The sequence below is a fragment of the Mastigoproctus giganteus genome, chromosome 10, assembly GCF_048544385.1.
Source record: "Mastigoproctus giganteus isolate SK-2022 chromosome 10, ASM4854438v1, whole genome shotgun sequence".
Classification (NCBI taxonomy): Eukaryota; Metazoa; Arthropoda; class Arachnida; order Uropygi; family Thelyphonidae; genus Mastigoproctus; species Mastigoproctus giganteus.
In genome coordinates, this window is record NC_143584.1 from 102,864,621 (window position 1) to 102,886,270 (window position 21,650).

A 21,650-nucleotide genomic window follows, 5' to 3' on the forward strand; every position below is an offset into this window, starting at 1 on the left:
TAAACCTTTTGATGCCAAATGTGATCTTACACATGGTACAAATATTTTATTTTTTTTTATTATTATTTTTTTTTTTGATTTGGTAGTTGTTGGTGCATCGGCTTCTGTGGCCATATTGCACCTCCCAAGGTTTTTTGCAGTACTTTGATCCAAGCCCGAGGCGGGAATCGAACCCGCGTCCTTTGGGTTGCCGGGCAGGTACTTTACCCACTCGGCTAGCCCGGGCGGCCCAAATATTTTATGACACCAATCATGAAATATATCTTAGCTCAGCCACACATTGTTTTATGAGAAATATTTAACTGGAAAAGCATTTAAATTAATATTTTTAAGTGATCTAAGCCTTTTTGGTTTCATATAACAACCAAAGGCCATTTATGACTACTGCAGGCATTAGCACATAGCATTATAGTGATGCAATCTTTTTGCCTCTTGTATCCCGGTGCCATATGTTCAGTCATTGAGGTCAGTGTCTTCCAATTAAGGCCAATCTCACTGCAGTCGTATACTTGCTCTTTAGCAAAACTTCAATCAGCTATTTCCTTCTGTAGTTTTCACGATAAACAGAAATTGTTGCTCTATCTGCATTTAGCTTCTCACCCTAGATTGACAACTGTCGAATACCATGGCAAAACTTAAATTTCTCCAACCATCCGATACTAGCCTTGAATGAAGGATCTCCCAAGTTTTTTATTGATTTCAGTGGCTTTTTTAATTATTATAGATCCGACAATGGAATTCCTTGGCTAAGACTTAATATTACCTTCAGTGGTTTCCATTTTCGACACATGGTTTTCAATTTTGTCTTCATCACACTTTATATCATTTAAAGTTGTTCTTCTTATTCTATAAACCAATGCTATACTTGTAGTACTTTCACCTTTTCTGAGACAATTGATTATTTCAATTTTTTGTGATAATCCCAAAACTACTCTTACATTTCTCTGTCATTTCAATGGGTTTACTACATAAAAATTATTAAATTATGAAACAAGAAGTTAAAGTACTGCCATATACAGAGAGTTGTAAACAAAGACTGTGTGTGACACATGGCACCAATATTACAATGCATTACAGCATAGTGGGATTAATGACAGTCAACAGAGGCTGCCAGTAAATAGGATGACAGACAATAGAAGTTCTACTGTACAATTGCTATAAAGTTTTATGCAAAAAACATTAATTTATTGCAAGGCTTAGAACAAGGCAATAATCAGTCACTTCATAAACCAGTTGGTAGTTCAAAGATATTTCTGTAGTATAATGCATTTTCTGTCAGAATGAAATATAGTTTAACTTTATGATTTCTCTTTATACAGTTTATTGGTGTGAACAACTAAAGAGGTGTTGTTTTTTTTTTTTTTTTATGCCTAAGCATTAGTAGAGGCATATGATACAAGAAAGCAAACTTATACAGCATCAGCCAAAAAAAAAAAAACCCCTTCACTGATCCATTTGTTCCAAATGTTTGTCTAGTTCTACCTTGAATTTATATAATCTGTCCACTTCTAACGACAGATGGAAATTTATTCCAGAAATCAACCACCTGCTGGCTAAATGCAAATTTCTGCATATCTATTCTACAACTGTCTTTACTAAATTTAAATTAATGTCCCCTCAGGCAATTAATCTGGGTAAGAGGAAGAATTCCATCAGCACTGAGCTTGCTCAAATCATTCAATGCATTATATATTTCAATCAGATCACCTCGCAAGTGCCTAGTCTCCAGACACAGCAAATTTGCAAAATTTAAGCCTTTAAGATTTGAAGAATATTAGGGTATTCCTTGGGAACATACATTTAGGGATGTTAATCACTTAGAATGCATGCAATATTTAGCATCAACATTAGTTGAGACATGATGGTCCCACAGGAACTAGTAGTTGTTGGTGACTACTGTTAGGGAAACGGGGAACATGCTTTGTAAAAAGGATAGGTGGAACAGGACCAGGGGCAAAGGTTGATGACATTGTAGAGCGGATATCATCTTTTAAGGGCACAAAAGGTGATATTGTTATACATGTTGGCACTAATGATATTAAGAGTACGAGACCAGCAGAATTAATTAAGTACAGGTCACTGTTGAAAAAAAGCCATGAATTAGGGTTGAATTTGAAAGTGTCTGCAATTCTGCACAGACACGATAGGAGGGAGTATATGATGACAGCCTTGTCGATCAATTCGGTACTGGAAAGACTGTGAAAGGCTCAAGGAGTAGAATTTTTTTCAGCCTGGTCTGTACTTGTTAACAGGAGAGACTGCTTCTACAGGGATGGGATACACTTAAATAGAAAGGGTGCAAGAATATTTGCTGATGCTATCGAGGCAGTGTTAGATGGGTTGGAAAACTGCTAGCTTGGGGGGGGGGGCGATACAAGGACTAATAGATTAACAGTAGCCACTGGCAGAGGTGAAAGTAATTCTTGCACTGCTTCTATTGAAATGAGCAGAAGCCTGGAAAACAATATGCAGGATATTTCAGAGACTACTGGGAGTCATTACGGTACAAGTAAACACATTGGTTGTGTTAGGGTGGCTAAGAATAGGAATAGGTACATGTATACTTGCGTGTACACCAATGCTAGGAGTTTGGTAAATAAATTTGATAAATTTGAGGTATTGCTCAAAGCATCCAAGTCGAATATTGTTGGGATATCAGAGACGTGGTGTCACACAGATATAAGGAATCCAGAACTGGAATTGGGGAGTACAACGTCTACAGAAAGGATAGACAGGATAAGAAGGGAGGAGGGGTTATGCTATTAGTTAAGAAACACATAAAATCCAAGGAAGTGAAGCCAGTCGACATCGCTGGACAGTGCAGTGTCGAGTCAGTTTGGTGTGACATAAGCATTGGGAGATCAAAATTGAGAGTAGGAGTGTGCTATAGGCCTAATCGCTCTGATGAGTATAATAAGAAACTGTACAGGGAAATAGAGTGGGCCAGTAAATCAGAGAGTCTTATAACGGGGGATTTTAATTTCCCGGATATTGACTGGAATTTGTGGGTTGGTCACTCACACATTAGCAAGGCTTGTGTGGATTTATTGGATGATGGTTTTCTATAGCAGCATGTTCGGGAGGCAAACAGAGGGAGTAATATTCTTGATTTGATTATCAGTAGTGATTCTTCATGCATTAAGAATCTGCAGATAAAGGAACCACTAGGTGGCAGTGATCACTGTGTGCTGAAGTGGGATTTACTCAAAGAGGTAATTACCATCAGGAGTAAAGGGAAGGGTTATTGTTTTCGTAAAAGCGACTACGATGGTCTGAGACAGTATTTAAATTCTATACAGTGGGACCAACTGGTGATGTTACCAACAGCAAATTCAAAATGGGAAGCATTCAAAGAACTTATCTTGGAAGTTACTGGGCTTTACATACCAACTAAGAAATATTGTTCAAGGTTTAGGCCTAAATGGATGTCAGATGAACTAATGAACATATGGCAGAGAATAAAAATGCATGGGATACATAAATTAACACGTGACACAGAAGCCTATGATAGGTATAAGCTAGTCTGTAACCAAGTTACAAAGGATGTTAGGCAGGCAAAGGCCGATTATAAGAAATCTTTGGCAAAGGATTCAAAGAAAAACAGCAAAGAGTTCTTTACTTATGTAAACTCTAGAAGGAAGGGGATGAATCAGATTGGTCCAATTGATATCGATGGTTCAACTGTTGATGATCCTCCTCAGGTAGCTAACAAACTAAATGAATATTTTGCATCTACATTCACACATGAGGAGTTATTCAGCGAGGGGAATGCCAGAGGTGTATTCAACTCTGGCAGTAAGCTAGATAATCTTGTAATAACTGAGAGTAAAGTGAAGGAGAAATTGTTGAAGATAAACACAAGAAAGGCACCTGGGGTGGATGGGATCTATCCAGTTATATTAAAGGAGGCAGCAAAGGAAGTAAGCAAACCCTTAGCCATAATTATGAAAGCTTCCTTGGACACAGGGGAGGTACCCATAGACTGGAGATGTGCAAATGTGATCCCAATTCACAAAGGAGGATCAAAGGTTGACACAAGTAATTATAGACCTGTGAGTTTAACTTCTGTTCAGGAAAATTAATGGAGGCACTGGTTAAAGAAGCACTGCAGGATCATCTAGACAAGACTTCAATTATAGTTCAAACACTGCATGGTTTTGTTAAGGGGAAGTCTTGATGCAGGGAATAACTTTGATATTATATACTTGGATCTTAGAAAGGCTTTTGATACTGTTGCACATGGAAGACTGCTGCACAAATTGGAGCAGTGTGGCATTGGAGGCAAATTGCTGCTATGGATAAATGGGTGGTTGAGGGGGAGAAGACAGAGTGGTAATCAATGAACACTCATCGTGGACTAAATGTTATTAGTGGAGTTCCTCAGGGTTCAGTGTTGGGTCCATTATTGTTTTCTGTATTTATAAATGATATTGATGATGGTATATCAAGCTTAATGTCCAAGTTTGCAGACTATAGAAAGGTTGGCAGGGTTGTTAAGGACACTACTGACTCTATGATGCTGCAACAGGATATGGAAAGGTTGAGCAGATGGGCTGAGAGGTGGGAAATGAAGTTTAACATTGACAAATGTAAAGTACTACATATGGGAAACAGCAACCCCAGAGCAACGTATCATCTCTGTGCTACTACACTGACATTGGTAGAGAATGAAAAGGACCTGGGGGTAATTGTGCAGGCAGATATGAAGTTCTCTGACCAGTGCAGACAGGCTGCAAGAGTAGATCATGGTGTCTTGTCAATGATATACAGGAATTTTTCTAGGAGGGATAAGGAGGCAATTATTCCCTTGTACAAGGCAATGGTCAGGCCACACCTTGTGTACTGTATATAGGTCTGGAAGTCTCATTTTCAAGAAGGATGTAGAGCTGCTGGAACGAGTACAGAGAAGGGCAACAAGATTAGTGACTGGAACAAGGTTGCTCTTACGAAGAAAGGCTTAATTTTTGCAAATTATAGTGTCTGGAGACTAGCACCGGCGAGGTGATCTGATAGACGTGTATAAAGCGTTGAATGGTTTGAGCATGCTCAATGCCGATGGGATTCTTCTTCAGAATAATCACCTGAGAGGGCATAAATTCAAATTGAGGAAAGACAGATGTAGGATAGATGTGCAGAAATTTGCCTTTAGCCAGTGAGTAGTTGGCTGGTGGAACAGACTTCCATCCCTTGTTGTGAAAGTTGATAGCCTAAATAAATTTAAGGCTCAGCTGGACAGGTATTTCGAACGAACAGAGGGGTGAAATGGGAGTGCGGTTTTTTTTTTTTTTTTGGCTGATGCTGCATAAGCTTGCTTTCTTGCATCATATGCCTCTGGTAATGCTTAACTTAAACAATTTCTATTCCACTTTGCTGTCAGTTATTACAAAATCACTTAGCAACCTGTTAGAGTTTGATAAACTTCTGGCACACCCCTCATTGAATAATTCCTCATGTGTGAATATAGATGCAAAATACTCATTCAGTTTATCATCTACCTTAGCATGATCATCAATAGTCAACCCATTTATGTTAAGTGGTCCAATCTGATTCATCCCTTTCCTTCTAGAGTTTACCTAAGTAAAGAACTTTGTTCTTTTTCTTTGCATCCTTTGCCAAAGATTGCTCGTAATCTGCCTTCGCCTGCCCAACTTCCTTTGTGACTTGATTGCAGACTAGTTTATATTGACTTAGGCTTTGTGTCACCTGATACTTTATATGCATCCCATACATTTTTCTTCTCTGCCACGAGCCTCATTAATTCATCTGACATCCATTTAGGCCTAAGGTTACAAGTTATACATCAGTATTGCTCAACCTGTGTGCAGCAAGTATGCTGTTGAAAATGATAATTATCATTTTCATTAATAATTATCATTAATAAATAATAATAAATCCAAGTTTTATAATAAAAATTAATTCAAACAAAAAAAAAATTGGTTTATTTACAATACCCACTTCTTACATCAACCCAATTTGAGGAATAACCATTTATCACAACCCACTGCCTCCTACCCTGAAGCCATCCAGCTACCCATCTTAGGATTTTCCAAGTGATTCCAACCTGTTGCAGCTTATAAAGTAACCACTCATGTGGGACTGAGTCAAATGCCTTACTGAAATCTAAATAAACAAAGTCGAAATTATTCATAACGTCCAGCTCTTGAATGACCCTGTGAAAATAGCTAACCAGATTAGTTAAACTGGATTTTCCCCTTTACAAAACCATGCTGAGTATCCTTCAGAATTCCATTTCTATCTAAATGATACTGAATTCCAACTTTGATCATTGGATCTATGATTTTCCCTACTACTGAAGTTAGACTAACTGGCCAGTAATTTCCAACTTCACTCTTAAAACTGCCCTTACGTATTGGAGACACATTAGTGCTTGCATAATTAGCCTCAATGGTTCAATGCATTCACTTGCTGCCTCCGTTAAGATTATAGGGTATATGCCATCAACCCCAGGAGCCTTACTGGCCTGGAAACTAAAGTTTTTTTTATTAAACAAACATGTGAAATTTCAACATCATTAATTACATTTTTTTTTTAACTTCACTCCCATATTTTCTCATTGACATAATGGGTTTTTCTTCTGTAAATATCGATGCAAAGAAACTGTTAAATTCAACTGCAACTTCAGCTGGAGTATCTAATACTATCCCAGGTCCATTACATAAGGGTCCAACCTGGTTTGTTCTTCTCTTCTTTGCATTTATATATGTGAACTCCATTTGCTCTTTGCCAGCAATTTCTCATAACCTGCTTTTGCCAGCCTAACCTTTTCTGTGGCACTATTACAGATCAATTTGTAGCTGTTATACATGCCTGTACATTTTATTGCTCTGTAAATTTTCCATGCCATCTCTTTCTCCTCAAGTAATCTGCCTACTGCATTATTCATCCAACTTGGAATCCTTCTCGTGGATATTTTTTTAATGGTATATACACATTCAAGGCTTCTATGATTAATGTTTTAAAAGGTATACAATAGTTCAATTGTATTCGCTCTCTATCAGATAACTACCCAGTTAGAGGCCATGTAGCAATTCCAGCTGTTGTAATTTCCTTTCCTGAAGTTAAAACCCATTCCTTTGCCTTCAACTACTGCTACCTCTCTTTTCATCATCCACCGTAGACTTCCGTGATCACTTCCTGCTACTGGTTCCTGTACTGTCAGCCCTATTATGTCAGCTGGTTCATGGGTGATGAGGACTAGAGTCTTTTTTCCCCTAGTACTTTCCCTGACATGTTGATAAAAACAGCAATCATCTAGTTGATTTAAAAATTGTCCACAATGTGGAGTTCTATCCCATTTGCTCCAATCAATTAGAGGCAGATTAAAATCACCCATAAGACATTCATGCTTACTTGCTCATTCCATTTGCATGTAGAGGCTCTCATCATAATCTTCACAATCACCTGGCCTGCAGATTACTCCCACTCTCATTATACCTTTGCTCCCAACTATCTCACATCATACAGATTCTATATTGCCATGCGAAACATCTGAATCCGGAAAGGCTTCCGTGTTCAGGCTACTTTTGTCCCCCACCACCCCTTATCTTCCCTTCCCTATACATACTGTACTGAAACAAGAACTCTTGAGTTATGTGCAAGCATTAATTTGACCAATATTATCAGATAAACATGTATCTATATTACCTTTGTGCCCCCAAACTAGCAGTTTCCCTGAACTTTTAATGTATCCTCAATAATATTGGCAAAAACTCTTGCACCACCTTAGTTTAAATGTATCCTGTCTCTACAAAACAGATGATTCCTTCTACCTACAAGTGTGGGCCAAGCTGATAGAAATTTCCCCCCAAAAGGCTTGCAGAGTCCTTCAAGTCTTGAGTTAATCCACAAGGCTTTCAGCATATCCCTCCTATTTTGCCTGGGCAGAACTGCAGACACAGACATTGCAACCTAACTCGCAGCATTTCTTCAGCATGGTCCTATATTTGTCTAACAAATCTTCAGATCGTGTATGTTATTTATCATTAGTCACCACATGAATAATAATATTCTCTTTCCCCCTTTAAAATCTGACAATCTGTTGGTGAAATCATTAATAGTTGCTCCTAGCAGATATATACTGGTTCTAGTGCACCTATCCTTATTACAAAAAATATTTCCATTTTCCCTGACAATGGAGTCCATGTATAATGGCAAAATACCAGCACCATTCCATAATTTACCCCCCCCCCCCGCCTAAACTTTATATCATCAGTAAATTTAAACATCTTGCCCAATATCAAAATCTTTGAAGATTGGAAACAAGTGTCTGTAAAACTGATCCTTCAGGGCTGAGAATGGCCACAAGATGTCTTGTGGCCATTCTCACATTCTTGTAATGCTGTTTTAGCATTACAAAAATGCAATGGATGATCTGTGAAATTTAAATTTTTCTTTATCAAAGTTCTCACAAAATTAGTTTATTATACTACAGACTGATCAGATGTTCTAGTAAAGCACCTTTAACAGTACAATACATGAATTTCCTGTCTCTTGAGATTAAATTGACCCGTCCACAATTAACCATCTGCTCTTAACCCCACCCCCGACCATGCAAAATGGCAAGATACCAGCACCATTTCAATCCAATGGAATTGCTCCCAAGTCCAATGATCAGTTCTAGATCAGTGAACTCAGTGAATTAAATCAAAGAACAAAGAAAATAACTCAGACATAATGGGAATCCAGGGCAAGGTTTATTACTTCATTTGTAGACCCTTTCGATATCACACTGGTATTCTGTAGTACAGTAGTGCCATTAGTGATTTCAACTGGTAGTGGCAAAAGTTTTTGTTACTTTATTTTTCCATAACATTTAAATCAAGTAGAAGTCTTCCTAATCATTTATTTTCAAGTATGGCATCATGTGACAGCAATAAAAGGTTTTTTTTTTTTTTTAATTCTCAATCACAGAAAATAAACATGAACAAAAGTTCGCACAACTGTAAACCCGAACAAGAAACATACAGTCAGTCATTGCTGTACAATCCTGTTGCTTCAATGGTATTTGTGCATATGTCCACTCTGATATTCCCTGTTCCTCTTTCTGATCTTCTCTGGCTTAAAATCTCTCTACTCCGTTCTGTCAAATTCCAGAGATCTGTTGTATCTATCATTCTCCCAACTTCAATCATCACTTGGAATGCTTTGGCTAAGTTTCTCTGCAAAATTATTTTCTTTGATTTAACTTTCCAAACAGTGAGAATTTTCCTCGGTTATTTTAATGTTAACAACTACAACTGGCAACAGTTTCTAATTACACAGATCCACCTAGATGAGATGCTGAGGTTCATCAATCACTAATAACCTCACACAGATTGTTCACCTACCTACCAGAATATCAGACAATCCTAACCAGCCCCAGGAGGCTCACATCTGGTGAGTATGGGCTTGGCACACCCAGGGTCCTGAGCTTGATATCATTCTACTTCTCTCTCTCTGTCTGTGTGTGTGTGTGTGTGTGTGTGTGTGTGTGTGTGTGTGTGTGTGTGTGTAATGTAGGAATTTTTTTTTTTGGCTGGTGCAGCATAAACCTCAAGCTTCCTTGCACCATATAGCTAATAATAATAGATGCAACAATCTAGATCTTTTCCTCACAAACAATCCTTCAAAATACAAGGTCGAGGTGAGTGATCCCACAGTCACCCCAGATTGCAACTTAGTGACTGTCTCTTCTCCAACAGAGCCTTTCTCTTGTGGCCATCACATTCTTGTAATGCTGTTTAGCATTACAAAAATGCAATGGATGATCTGTGAAATTTCAATTTTTCTTTTTATTGATTGAATTACTGTTTTAAAGTATAGTAGAGCATCAGTCATCCGAAATAATACTGTCAGACCTCTTCTGGATAACAAAAATTTTACTGATAATTAACCGCAAGGTAAAATTAATTAAATTCTGTTATAATGTATTAAGGTAAAATAAAAAGACTTTAAATAGTGAAAAAAACAAATTCATTTAATTAAAAATAATAACTTACACAAATTTGCACATTTATATATGTATGTATATTCGGATAGGTATTTTACTGCAAATTATGTGGAAAAAAATAAAGTAAATTTTTAAAATAATGTTCGATCGTTTTTTTTGTTTTGACCTTTTTTTTCTGTGAAATTTCTGAAGCTCCTTATTAATATCAATTTGATTATATCACATTCTTCCTGGTTTTCTGCCCATTTCAGTGCTGTTTCTCTTGGTTGACATTTTACCATAAAAAAAAAAAAAAAAAAACTGAGAAAAAAAAAATGATAAATCACACAGTTTGGGCCGATATTAATCTTGCCAAATCTGGAACTAAACAAAACATAATATGAAATGAAGAGAACAAAATATGTCATGGAAAACTAGGTTCATGGAAGCAAATGACTAAACTATCACTCACGTTTCCCAAGAAAATCCATTAGTCCTAATCCAACACTTCACCAGATATATGACGTAAAATAATGGACAGAAATACTGCATAATAAACACATTTTTCTCAAATACTACCATTAGCCTTTAAAATTATTCCAGATAACCAACATTCTACTGTAATTCAACCAATTATTTATGGAGAAGACTAGGTCTAAAGTATTAATTGGTGCTTTGAGGGGGGTGCACTATATAGGGGATGCTATATTGAGGTTCGACTGTACTTTCAGTTTCGATCATAATTCACACCTCTATGTCAACATTCCTGTGTACTTGTTAATTAAACCTTCTACCTAATTAAACCTAACAAAAATTCTAACAATTAAACCTAATTGTTAATTAAACCTTCTTAATATGATTAGTATCAATACACACCACAATATCACCTTTTGTGACCTTAAAAGATATCTGATCTAAACACCATCAACTTCAACTTTTGGTAGACATATCTGGTCTTATTCCACTTTTATTTTTGCAGAACATACTTCCTGTTTCCCTGGCAATTGAGCCATCAACTACAGCTACTTCCTGATGGATAGAGGATCTCTGTTGTGGAGGATGTCATTGTGTTGTTTGATGGAGCATGAGCTCTAGTGTTTCAGCTCAGCAGCCGAGTGATTGATGGGTCATTCTGTTTTAATCATTCAAGGTCACCTGTCCAAGCCCACAATATAAGCTAATCAGAACTCTGAATTTGAAATGAACCTCCTCATGTTCTCTGCAACAAATAACAGAGCAGCAACAAATAATGGACAGCAATAGTGTGATGTGACTTAACTACAGCAACCAAAGCCATAACCCACAAATTTAATGAATGGAAAGTGCAAGAGGCCTGGACCACATCCAATCACCATGAGATTACATTCAAACTGGTACGCCAAATGGATCTGAATCCAGCTGGTATACCAGTATTCAGTAAAATATTCAGAATTTGAATATTGTAATCTATTATAAAATATTCAAAAAAGCAGATTGGAGTAAATTTCAAATATTGTTGGCACCATCCTAACAAGACTTACACCTGAAACCAACAACCAAGTTAAAAAGCTAACTGACACCTCTATGAGGAAGAAACAGCCCCGACACAAAGCAGTTCCGTGCTGGTGCCCAGAGCTAGAAAGTCTCCAGTGCAAAGTTAACCAGCCAGGAAATACTTCCAGCGATCCAGATTAAATTGGCCACCAGCAGAAGCCAATGCCTGAGAAACCAATACACTAGACTTATCGAGCAGAAAAAAGAAACAGTCTTGGCAATCCCTTGTTGGTACCAGTAATAATACCAACTCTTTGGGTGTGGTATACCGCTGCATTGTTACCAACAAACTGCTAAACGGAGATGTAGTCAACACTAAAATTACTGTACTGGTCAAACTACATACACTGAAAAAAAAAAAAAATTCATGCAAATAATACAAATTGGATTCACTATTTCCAATTGACAAACCCTTAAATGCAGTAAAAACCTAACATCTATACTGAAAATAATGATGACACTGGAGTGCCTTTCACCACTGAGGCAAAGCAAACTGCAGCTCTAAATAAACTACATAATGAATACTGCTACTACATGCCTGCAATATGCCCTGATTTTGCTGGGGCATTTGATGCATTATGGTGGCCTATGCCAGTTGGACCTTACCATCCCAAATCTTTCTCTTTTCTTAAGTTCCCCCCCCCCCCCAGTGTAAGATGGACTCCCTCTAACTTCTGTTTTCCAAGTGGAAGTCTCCCTACTATACACATTCACCTTTATTTGTAAATCCTACTCAAACTATCTTCCCAATGCAACTTTACAACAAAAAACAAATTTTTGGGACTCTCCCTGGCAAGCTTTGGCAATATTTTGGTATTGGACAGGCAACGGATCCTCTATTTCCAGCAGCTAAGTGGCCTGAGAAACAACATACCAACACAATCCACACTAAAACTCACTATCTCTGGAATTTACAGAGATTGCACAGCGACACAGAATATACTACATGAAGTTGGGGTACCCCCCCCATGCTGCCACAAGACAATAAAGACTACACATACATATACTGATTCAGCAGAAAATTTGTGAATCAGTATTATGTACAGCTGCTCTTCAAAATCTAACGAAACATGCTGCCATTTTTCAACTCTGTTTCTAAATAAATAGCAGCCATTTTTACATTTATGATAATTGTAAAAATCACAATAAGATAGAACCATTTCAACAAGATTTGAAACTGTGGAGTTGGAGAAGCAAAACTCAAGGAATTCTATAGAAATCAGATACAGAAGTTGATGAAACTCAGTCAATAAACTGCTAATAAATTTTTTTTTTTTTTTAACAATTTTTCAAATATTCTGGTTTTTTCAATTTTCTTCTTGAAATTAATTTTTATAACAATAATCCCAGTCTAACTAGACTAAAAATATAAAAAAAAATTAATAAGTAAAAGAATTTTAAGATAATAAGTTGGTCTGTAACCAAGTCACAAAGGAGATTAGGCAGGCAAAGGCAGACTACGAAAAATCCTTGGCAAAGGATGCAAAGAAAAACAGAAAGGAGTTCTTTACATACTTGAACTCGAGAAGGAAAGGGATGAATCAGATTGGTCCACTGGATATTGATGGTTCAACAGTTGAGGATCCTGCTCAGGTGGCTAACAATCTAAACGAGTATTTTGCATCTACATTCACGCATGAGGAGTTATTCAGGAAGGAGAATGATGTAGGTAAAGTAAACATTGGCAGTGAGCTGGATGATTTTGTAATAACTGAGAGGAAAGTGGAGGAGAGATTGTTGAGGATAAACATAAAAAAGGCACCTGGGGTGGATGGGATCTATCCAGTTATATTAAAGGAGGCAGCAAAGGAAGTATGCAAACCCCTAGCCATAATTATGAGAGCTTCTTTGGACTCAGGGGAGGTACCCATAGACTGGAGATGTGCAAATGTAACCCCAATTCACAAAGGAGGATCAAAGGCTGACACAAGTAATTATAGACCTGTTAGTTTAACTTCTGTTCCAGGTAAATTAATGGAAGCACTGGTTAAAGAAGCACTGCAGGATCATCTAGACAAGAATTCAGTTATAGCTCAGGCACAGCATGGTTTTGTTAAGGGCAGGTCTTGCCTGACCAATTTGATTGGATACTATGATGTAGACACAAAAGAACTGGATGCAGGGAATAACTTTGATATTATATATTTGGATCTTAGAAAGGCTTTTGATACTGTTGCACATGGAAGACTGCTGCACAAATTGGAGCAGTGTGGCATTGGAGGCAAATTGCTGCTATGGATAAGGGGATGGTTGAGTGGCAGAAGACAGAGAGTGGTAATCAATGGACACTGCTCAACGTGGACTAATGTTATTAGTGGAGTTCCTCAAGGTTCAGTGTTGGGTCCATTGTTGTTTTCGGTGTTTATGAATGATATTGATGATGGGATATCAAGTTTAATGTCTAAGTTTGCAGATGATACAAAGGTTGGCAGGGTCGTTAAGGACACTACTGACGCTATGCTGCTGCAACAGGATCTGGAAAGGTTGAACAGATGGGCTGAGAGGTGGCAAATGAAGTTTAACATTGACAAATGTAAAGTACTACATATGGGTAACAGTAACCCCAGAGCAATGTATCAACTCTGCGGTACTACACTGACAGTGGTGGAGAATGAAAAGGACCTAGGGGTAATTGTGCAGGCAGATATGAAGTTCTCTGAGCAGTGCAGACGAGCTGCAAGAGTAGCTCATGGTGTCTTGTCAATGATATACAGGAATTTTTCTAGCAGGGATAAGGAGGTGATTATTCCCTTGTATAAGGCAATGGTTAGGCCACATCTTGAGTACTGTATACAGGTCTGGAGGCCTCATTTCAAGAAGGATGTAGAGCTGCTGGAACGGGTACAGAGAAGGGCAACAAGATTAGTAAATGGAACAAAGGGTTGCTCTTACGAAGAAAGGCTTAAGTTTTGCAAATTACAGAGTCTGGAGACTAGGCACCGGCGAGGTGATCTGATAGAGGTGTATAAGGCTTTGAATGGTTTGAGCATGCTCAATGCCAATGGGATTCTTCATCTTTCTCAGAATAATCACCTCAGAGGGCATAAATTCAAATTGAGGAAGGACGGATGTCGGATAGATGTGCGGAAATTTGCCTTTGGCCAGCGGGTGGTTGGTTGGTGGAACCGACTTCCATCACTTGTTGTTGAAGTTGATAGCCTAAACAAATTTAAAGCTCAACTGGACAGGTATTTCGAACGAACGGAGGGGTGAAATGGGAGAGGGTTTTTTTTTTTTTTTTTTTTTGGCTGATGCTGAATAAGCTTGCTTTCTTGCATCATATGCCTCTACTAATGCTAATGCTAATTTACATAATTCCAGTTTTCACAAACTTCCAAATTCCCTCCCCAAGCAATAACCATTATTCGTACATTACTATGGCTAGATGAGTCACCAGACATGCTGCAATAAGTTGAAACTCAATTTTCTGCAACAATTTCAAGATACAAGGACAGACCCCAAACGTTTTGATCATATCTGATGTTCTTCATAAATACCTTAAGTCAACAAATCCAAACAAATCAAACAACTCTGAGGATCATCAATGGGTAAAATAATCTAACTGAATTAACAACCTTTTATAATATTTACTAATTCATAATTAGTAAACTGATATTTCCTGGTTATGGCACAAAAATATACACATAGCTCTACTTACCTTTCACATGCAGGTGAGCTCCTCCTAGTCTAGAAACTTCTAAATGTGGTGAAAGAGGAGAGAGGGAAGGATTTAAAAATATACTGACATTGTTAACATCCACTCCTCTTTTTTCTAGCAGGATATGAAGGGAATCTCTTAAATAAAATCAAATTAAAAAAGTTTCACAATCTGAAACATTTAAATACTTGTAAAGAACATATACTCTATACATAAGCAAGAATTCCTTACATATTCCAAAGCAACTATTAACACATTTTCTGCCACTTATATTTCAAAGAGTTTAAACAATAGGGCATAATTTTTGGGGTGTTGAAGAACAACATTCCAAAAATTCACAAATAATGGTTCAAAAGTAAAAAGTGGAAATCATAGCTAAACACAAACACTACTTCTGGGATGAGTTGTAAATCAGAACAAATCTCAACTTCATCAAAAGTTTATTCAATGTACATAAACTAACCACAACACAAACAGAATAAATAAAACAGTCTATAAACAAATACCAAGCACAGCAGCAAACAGCAAAGATTTCAGTGTGCCAACATCAGCCACTTGTTAATTTCATGTGTCCTTACCTTTATGACACATGTAAATTGACTGCCCATGTACATGTCACAGCAGTTTGATGCCTTTTGAATGCTTATTAATGGCATATGAACACATACACAGGTGAGAGACAACAAACATATTAAATTATAAGAATTTTATCTACAAAATTTCTACAGTTAACTTAGTAAAATACTGATCATCATTTATCAATGATGGAAAAAAAAAAAAAAAAAAAAAAAAAAACACAACATGTTTACAAAAACCTGATGCAGCTTAAATTTCATGAGGCATTAATTCCTGAATAAATGCTACCAAATCGAAAAATGTCATAACATACAGTCAACCTTAATTGGTATTAACAGGGGCAAATTATGCAAGAAAGCATGCTTTAACAGCATAAGCAAAAAAGAAAAAAAAAAAAATTCCCATTTCACCTATCCATTCCCTCCAATAGTTCGGCTACTTCTTTCTTAAATTTATTAAAATGGAAGTTTGTTCCAGCAATCAACACCAACTGCCTAAAGGTAAACTTCTGCATGTCTATTCTGCAACCATTTTTCCTCAATTTGAATTTGCACCCCCTCATATATGTACTCTCAGCAAGAGGAAAATTCCATCAGCATTGAACTTGCTCAAACCATTCAAAGCCTTAAACACCTCAATCAGATCACCTCACATTTTGCATTGTCTCAAAAGGTAATTTGCAGAACTAAAGCCTTTCTTGGTAAGAGCATCCCTTCGTTCCCCTCACCAATCGTTGTCCTTCTCTGTACTGGTTCCGGCAGCTCTACATCCTGCCTAAAATGAGGCCTCCATACCTGCGTACAGTACTCAAGATGTGACCTGACCATTGCCTTATACAATGGAATAATCACCTCCTGGAGCCCCTGGGGTTAAAAATGTAAGTCCCACCAAGGGTGTTACATTTTTAACCCCAGGGGCTCACATCTGGTGAGTATGGGCTTGGCACACCCAGGGTCCTAAGCTGGATATCATCATTCTCTTTCTTGGTGATTCCCTTCTACTTCTCTCTCTGGGTAAATAGGATTTTTTTTTTTTTTTTTTTTTTTGTTTGTTTGTGCAGCAAAAGCTTCGGCTTCCTTGCACCGTATAGCTAATAATAATAATTATTCCTGCTAACAAAATTTCTGTATATCATTGACAAAACCCCATAAACTGTCCTGAAAGCCTGTCTACATTTCTCAGAGAACTTCATATCTGACTGCACAATTACCCCAGATTTTTTTTTTCATATTTTATACTATCCTGAGTGTAAAATGGAAAAAAAAAAAAAACCAGTTTGTACATTACTCTCAGTTTACTACTACACAAATGCAGTATGTCAACATTAAAATTCAATTGCCATTTCTCAGCCCATCTGCCTAACTTTTTTAGATCCTGATGCAGTAGCATACTGTCATTAACCACCCTGCCAACCTTTCTATTACTGCACACTTGGACATTAAGCATGACATGGCTTAATCACTATCACTGATAAATGGAGAAAACAATGGGCACAACACCAAAACATTAGTCCATGAAGAGCAGTGTCCATTCATTACCACTCTGTCTTCTCCCACTTAACCATCCCTTTATCAATAGCAACAACTTGTCCTAAATGCCACATTGTTACAATTTGTACAGCAGTCTTATGTGCAACAATATCAAACGTTTTCCTAAAATCCAAGTATCTGATAACAAAATTATTTTTTTCTTCCAATTCCTTTGTGGCCATATTATAATATCCAATCATATTGGTCAGACAAGATTTCCGCTTAAAGACCCATGCTGTGTCAGAAGTATAATTGCTGCCTTTCTAGACAATCCTGCATTATTTGGGTAAACAGAGACTCTGTTTTCCCTGGTTCAGAAGTTAAACTAACAGATCTGTAATTACTCTTATCAACCTTTGATACCCCTTTGCAAATTGGGGATAGGATACATTCGCACATCTCCAGTCGTCCGTGAGGACCTCCCCTCAATCCAGATGCTCTCATAATTATAGCTAAGGGTTTGCTTACTTCCTTTGCTGCTTCCCTTAATATAATTGAATAGATCCCATTCACCCCAGGTGCCTTTCTTAGGTTTAACTTCAACAATCTAAGCTACTTCGGTCCCAATTATTACAAAATCATTTAGCTCTGTCAGAGTTTGAACAAAGAAACCTTCACCATAAATGGTAGACGATTATGATTGTGGTGAGTATTGGCAATCAAGGTAGGAGCCTTTCTTCTATGGTTTCTCTCATTTATTTTATAGAAATGAGATGTGTTATTTCCGAAAACTTCTGGCATACCCTTCCCTAAAGAATTCCTCACATGTGAATATAGATGAAAAATACTCATTCAGCTTGTCAGCAACCCGAGCAGGATCATCAACAGTCAAACCATCTACACGGAGGGGACCAATCTGATTTGTTTCCTTCTTTCTAGACACACCTTTTTTAAAATATTCAATTTTTATATTAAAAATTGAAAAAAAAAAAAAAAACATAAGTATTGCAATCCATTATAAAAAGAAGTCAAAAAACCAGAAATTTTCTGAAATTAAAAGAAAGTTTACACCTGTCAAGTGTAGCATTGTTATTTTTGTGACAATTCATCATCATCATCAGCCATTTTCAATCCACTGCAGGATGAAGGCCTCTCCAGCAACTTTCCAGTTCCTTCTGTTTTGAGCACTGGCCATCCATTTACTACCCAAAAACTCATGAATTTCATCTATCCATCTCTGCCTTTGTCTTCCAGGTTTTCTTCTAGCTCCTCTTGGGTACCATTCTGTTATTTTCTTAGTCCATCTGTCATCATGTCTTCGAGCTATGTGTCCTGCCCAAGACCATTTTAGTTCTTTAGTTTTGAAAAGAATGTCCTTTACTTGAGTTTGCTGCCTAATTCATGTGTTTCTCTTCTTATCTAACAGTCTGATTCCCAATATAATTCGTTCCATTCTTCGCTGTGAGTGCCCAAGTTTCACTTCCATAAGTCATGGTGGGGAGTATACATTGGTTCATTATTTTACGTTTCAGACAAACTGGGATATTGCTCTTCAGTATGTGACTATTTCCTGAATGCTATCCATCCAAAATTTATTCTTCTCTTGACTTCCAGCCATTTATCATTATTACAGCTAATAACTTGTCCCAGATAAGTATATGACTCCAGCTTTTCAATTACTCCTCCTTCAATCATTATTTCCCTTTCTGTGGCATACTTGTTCATCATTACTTTTGTTTTAGCCATATTCATCTTTAGTCCAAAATCCTTACTAACTGTGCATAACTGATTAAGATTTTCCTCTAATTCTTTGGGATCATGGCTTATGACTACAATGTCATCTGCAAATCTTAAATGGTTTAGGTACTCTCCGTTCACATTGACTCCTTTCTGCGACCAGTCAAATTTTCTGAAAGCTTCCTCAAGGGCAGCAGTAAACAGCTTCGGAGATATTGTGTCTCCTTGTCGAACTCCTTTCTCGATTTTAAATTTCCTACTGTCTTTGTCTAGTCTAATAAAGGAGGTAGCACTCTCATATATTTTCTTCAAAATCATAATATATGGGGTATCTATGCCTTGTCTATCCAGTGCCCGAAACATTGCCTTATACTGTATGGAGTCAAATGCCTTTTCATAATCCACAAATGCCAGGCATAATGGTGTTTTATATTCATTTGCTTTCTCCATTAGCTGTGATATTACGTGAAGGTGATCCCTAGTTGAGAATCCTGTCCTAAAGCCAGTTTGCTCTTTCAGTTGATTCTCATCAAGTATTCTTTCTAATCTGTTAGTAATGACCCTTGTGAACAACTTGTAGATGTGGGATAACAAGCTAATTGGTCTATAATTTCCAATTTATCTCCTTTCTTATGCAGCAAAACTATGATTGCATTATTCCACTGCTTAGGCATCACACCTTTTCTAATGCACTTTGTGAAGAGCCTTGCCAGTTTTTGTGTTATGTCTCTTCCTCCCAATTTTAACAACTTTCATCTTCCCCCGGAGCTTTCCGATTCTTCATTTTCTTCAATGCATGTTCTACCTCATCAGGAAGAATATCGGGTATGTCGTATGTGTTGCTATTTTGCAATCCATCTTCCCCACTGCTGGTATCATTCCCTCGCTCCTTGTATAATTCTCTATAGTAGTCTTCTGCTATTTCAATTATGCCTTCTCTGCTGTTTAAAAGTACACCATCACTATTCTTCAGTTTCAGTATCATTTGTCTTTCTGTATTACTGCTCTTGGCTGCTGATTTAAATCCTTTGTTTTCCCTTAATGTTTGTTCTACTTTTCTTGTGTTAAATCTTATGTCCTCTCTGAGTCTCTTTCTAATGGCTTTGCATAACTCAGTATACTCAATTTTCTCCCTGTCAGTGTTTTTCTTGCTCTTCATTTGTCGTCTTCGGTTCATCATGACAAGTGTTTCTTGACTAATTTTTTCTTCTTTGGATTTCTTTTTCCCTATAGGTTTCTTGGCCTTTATCACTTTCAGAAAGTTGTAATATTCCTCGTCGATATCTTGGTCCTGAGCAGTCTGCAGAAGCTCAAACTTGTTCTTAAGTTCCAGTACATACTGCTTTTTCTCCTCCTCTGTTATCTCAAAGACCTTTATATTATTTACTCGAGTCAGTTTTTTTCCTTTCCTACATCTATGTCAAGTGTACATCTTACCATTCTGTGATCACTTCCAACATTTACCTTATTCAGGACAGTAACATCATTCACAATATAGCATTAGCATTAGTAGAGGCATTTGATGCAAGAAATGCAAGCTTATGCAGCATCAGCCAAAAAAAAAAAAAAAAACCACTTCCACTTCACCCCTCTGTTCGTTCAAAATACCTGTCCAGCTGAGCCTTAAACTTATTTAGGCTATCAACCTCCACCACAAGGGATGGAAGTCTGTTCCACCAACCAACCACCCGCTGGCTAAAGACAAATTTCCGCACGTCTATCCTACATCTGTCTTTCTTCAATTTGAATTTATGCCCTCTCAGGTGATTATTCTGAGCTAGAGGAAGAATCCCATCAGCATTGAGCATGCTTAAACCATTCAAGGCTTTATACACCTCTATCAGATCACCTCGCTGGTGCCTAGTCTCCAGACACTGTAATTTGCAAAACTTAAGCCTTTCTTCGTAAGAGCACCCCTTTGTTCCATTCACTAATCTTGTTGCCCTTCTCTGTACTCGTTCCAGCAGCTCTACATCCTTCTTCAAATGAGGCCTCCAGACCTGTATACAGTACTCTAGGTGTGGCCTGACCATCGCCTTATACAATGGAATAATCACCTCCTTATCCCTGCTGGAAAAATTCCTGTATATCATTGACAATACTCCTTGAGCTACTCTTGCAGCCCATCTGCACTGCTCAGAGAACTTCATATCTGCCTGCACAACCACCCCCAAGTCCCTTTCATTCTCTACCACTGTCAGTGTTGTACCACAGAGTTGATACGTTGCTCTGGGGTTGCTGTTTCCCATGTGTAGTACTTTACATTTGTCAATGTTAAACTTCATTTGCCACCTCTCAGCCCATCTGCTCAACCTTTCCAGATCCTGTTGCAGCAGCATAGTGTCAGTAGTGTCCTTGACAACCCTGCCAACCTTTGTATCGTCTGCAAACTTGGACATTAATCCCGATATACCATCATCAATATCATTTATAAATACAGAAAACAATAATGGACCCAACACTGAGCCCTGAGGGACTCCACTAATAACATCAGTCCACGATGAGCAGTGTCCATTGATTACCACTCTCTGTCTTCTCCCCCTCAACCACCCCTTTATCCATAGCAGCAATTTGCCTCCAATGTCACACTGCTCCAATTTGTGTAGCAGTCTTCCATGTGCAACAGTATCAAAAGCCTTTCTAAGATCCAAGTATATAATATCAAAGTTATTCCCTGCATCCAGTTCTTTTGTGACTGCATCATAGTATCCAATCAAGTTGGTCAGGCAAGACTTCCCCTTAACAAAAC

General features: G+C 37.6%; 1 protein-coding gene across 5 annotated transcripts in view; it reads right to left on the reverse strand.

Moving 5' to 3' along the window:
• Positions 1 to 21,650, reverse strand: part of LOC150079193 (pleckstrin homology domain-containing family G member 5-like) — a 559,615-nt gene that overhangs the window by 478,995 nt on the left and 58,970 nt on the right. For all 5 annotated transcript variants that reach the window (XM_090382446.1, XM_090382448.1, XM_090382445.1 and 2 more), the window contains one exon: positions 15,120 to 15,256. In XM_090382446.1, coding sequence (XP_090238572.1) covers positions 15,120 to 15,256 — 137 coding nt within the window. The remainder of the gene's footprint in view (positions 1 to 15,119; positions 15,257 to 21,650) is intronic.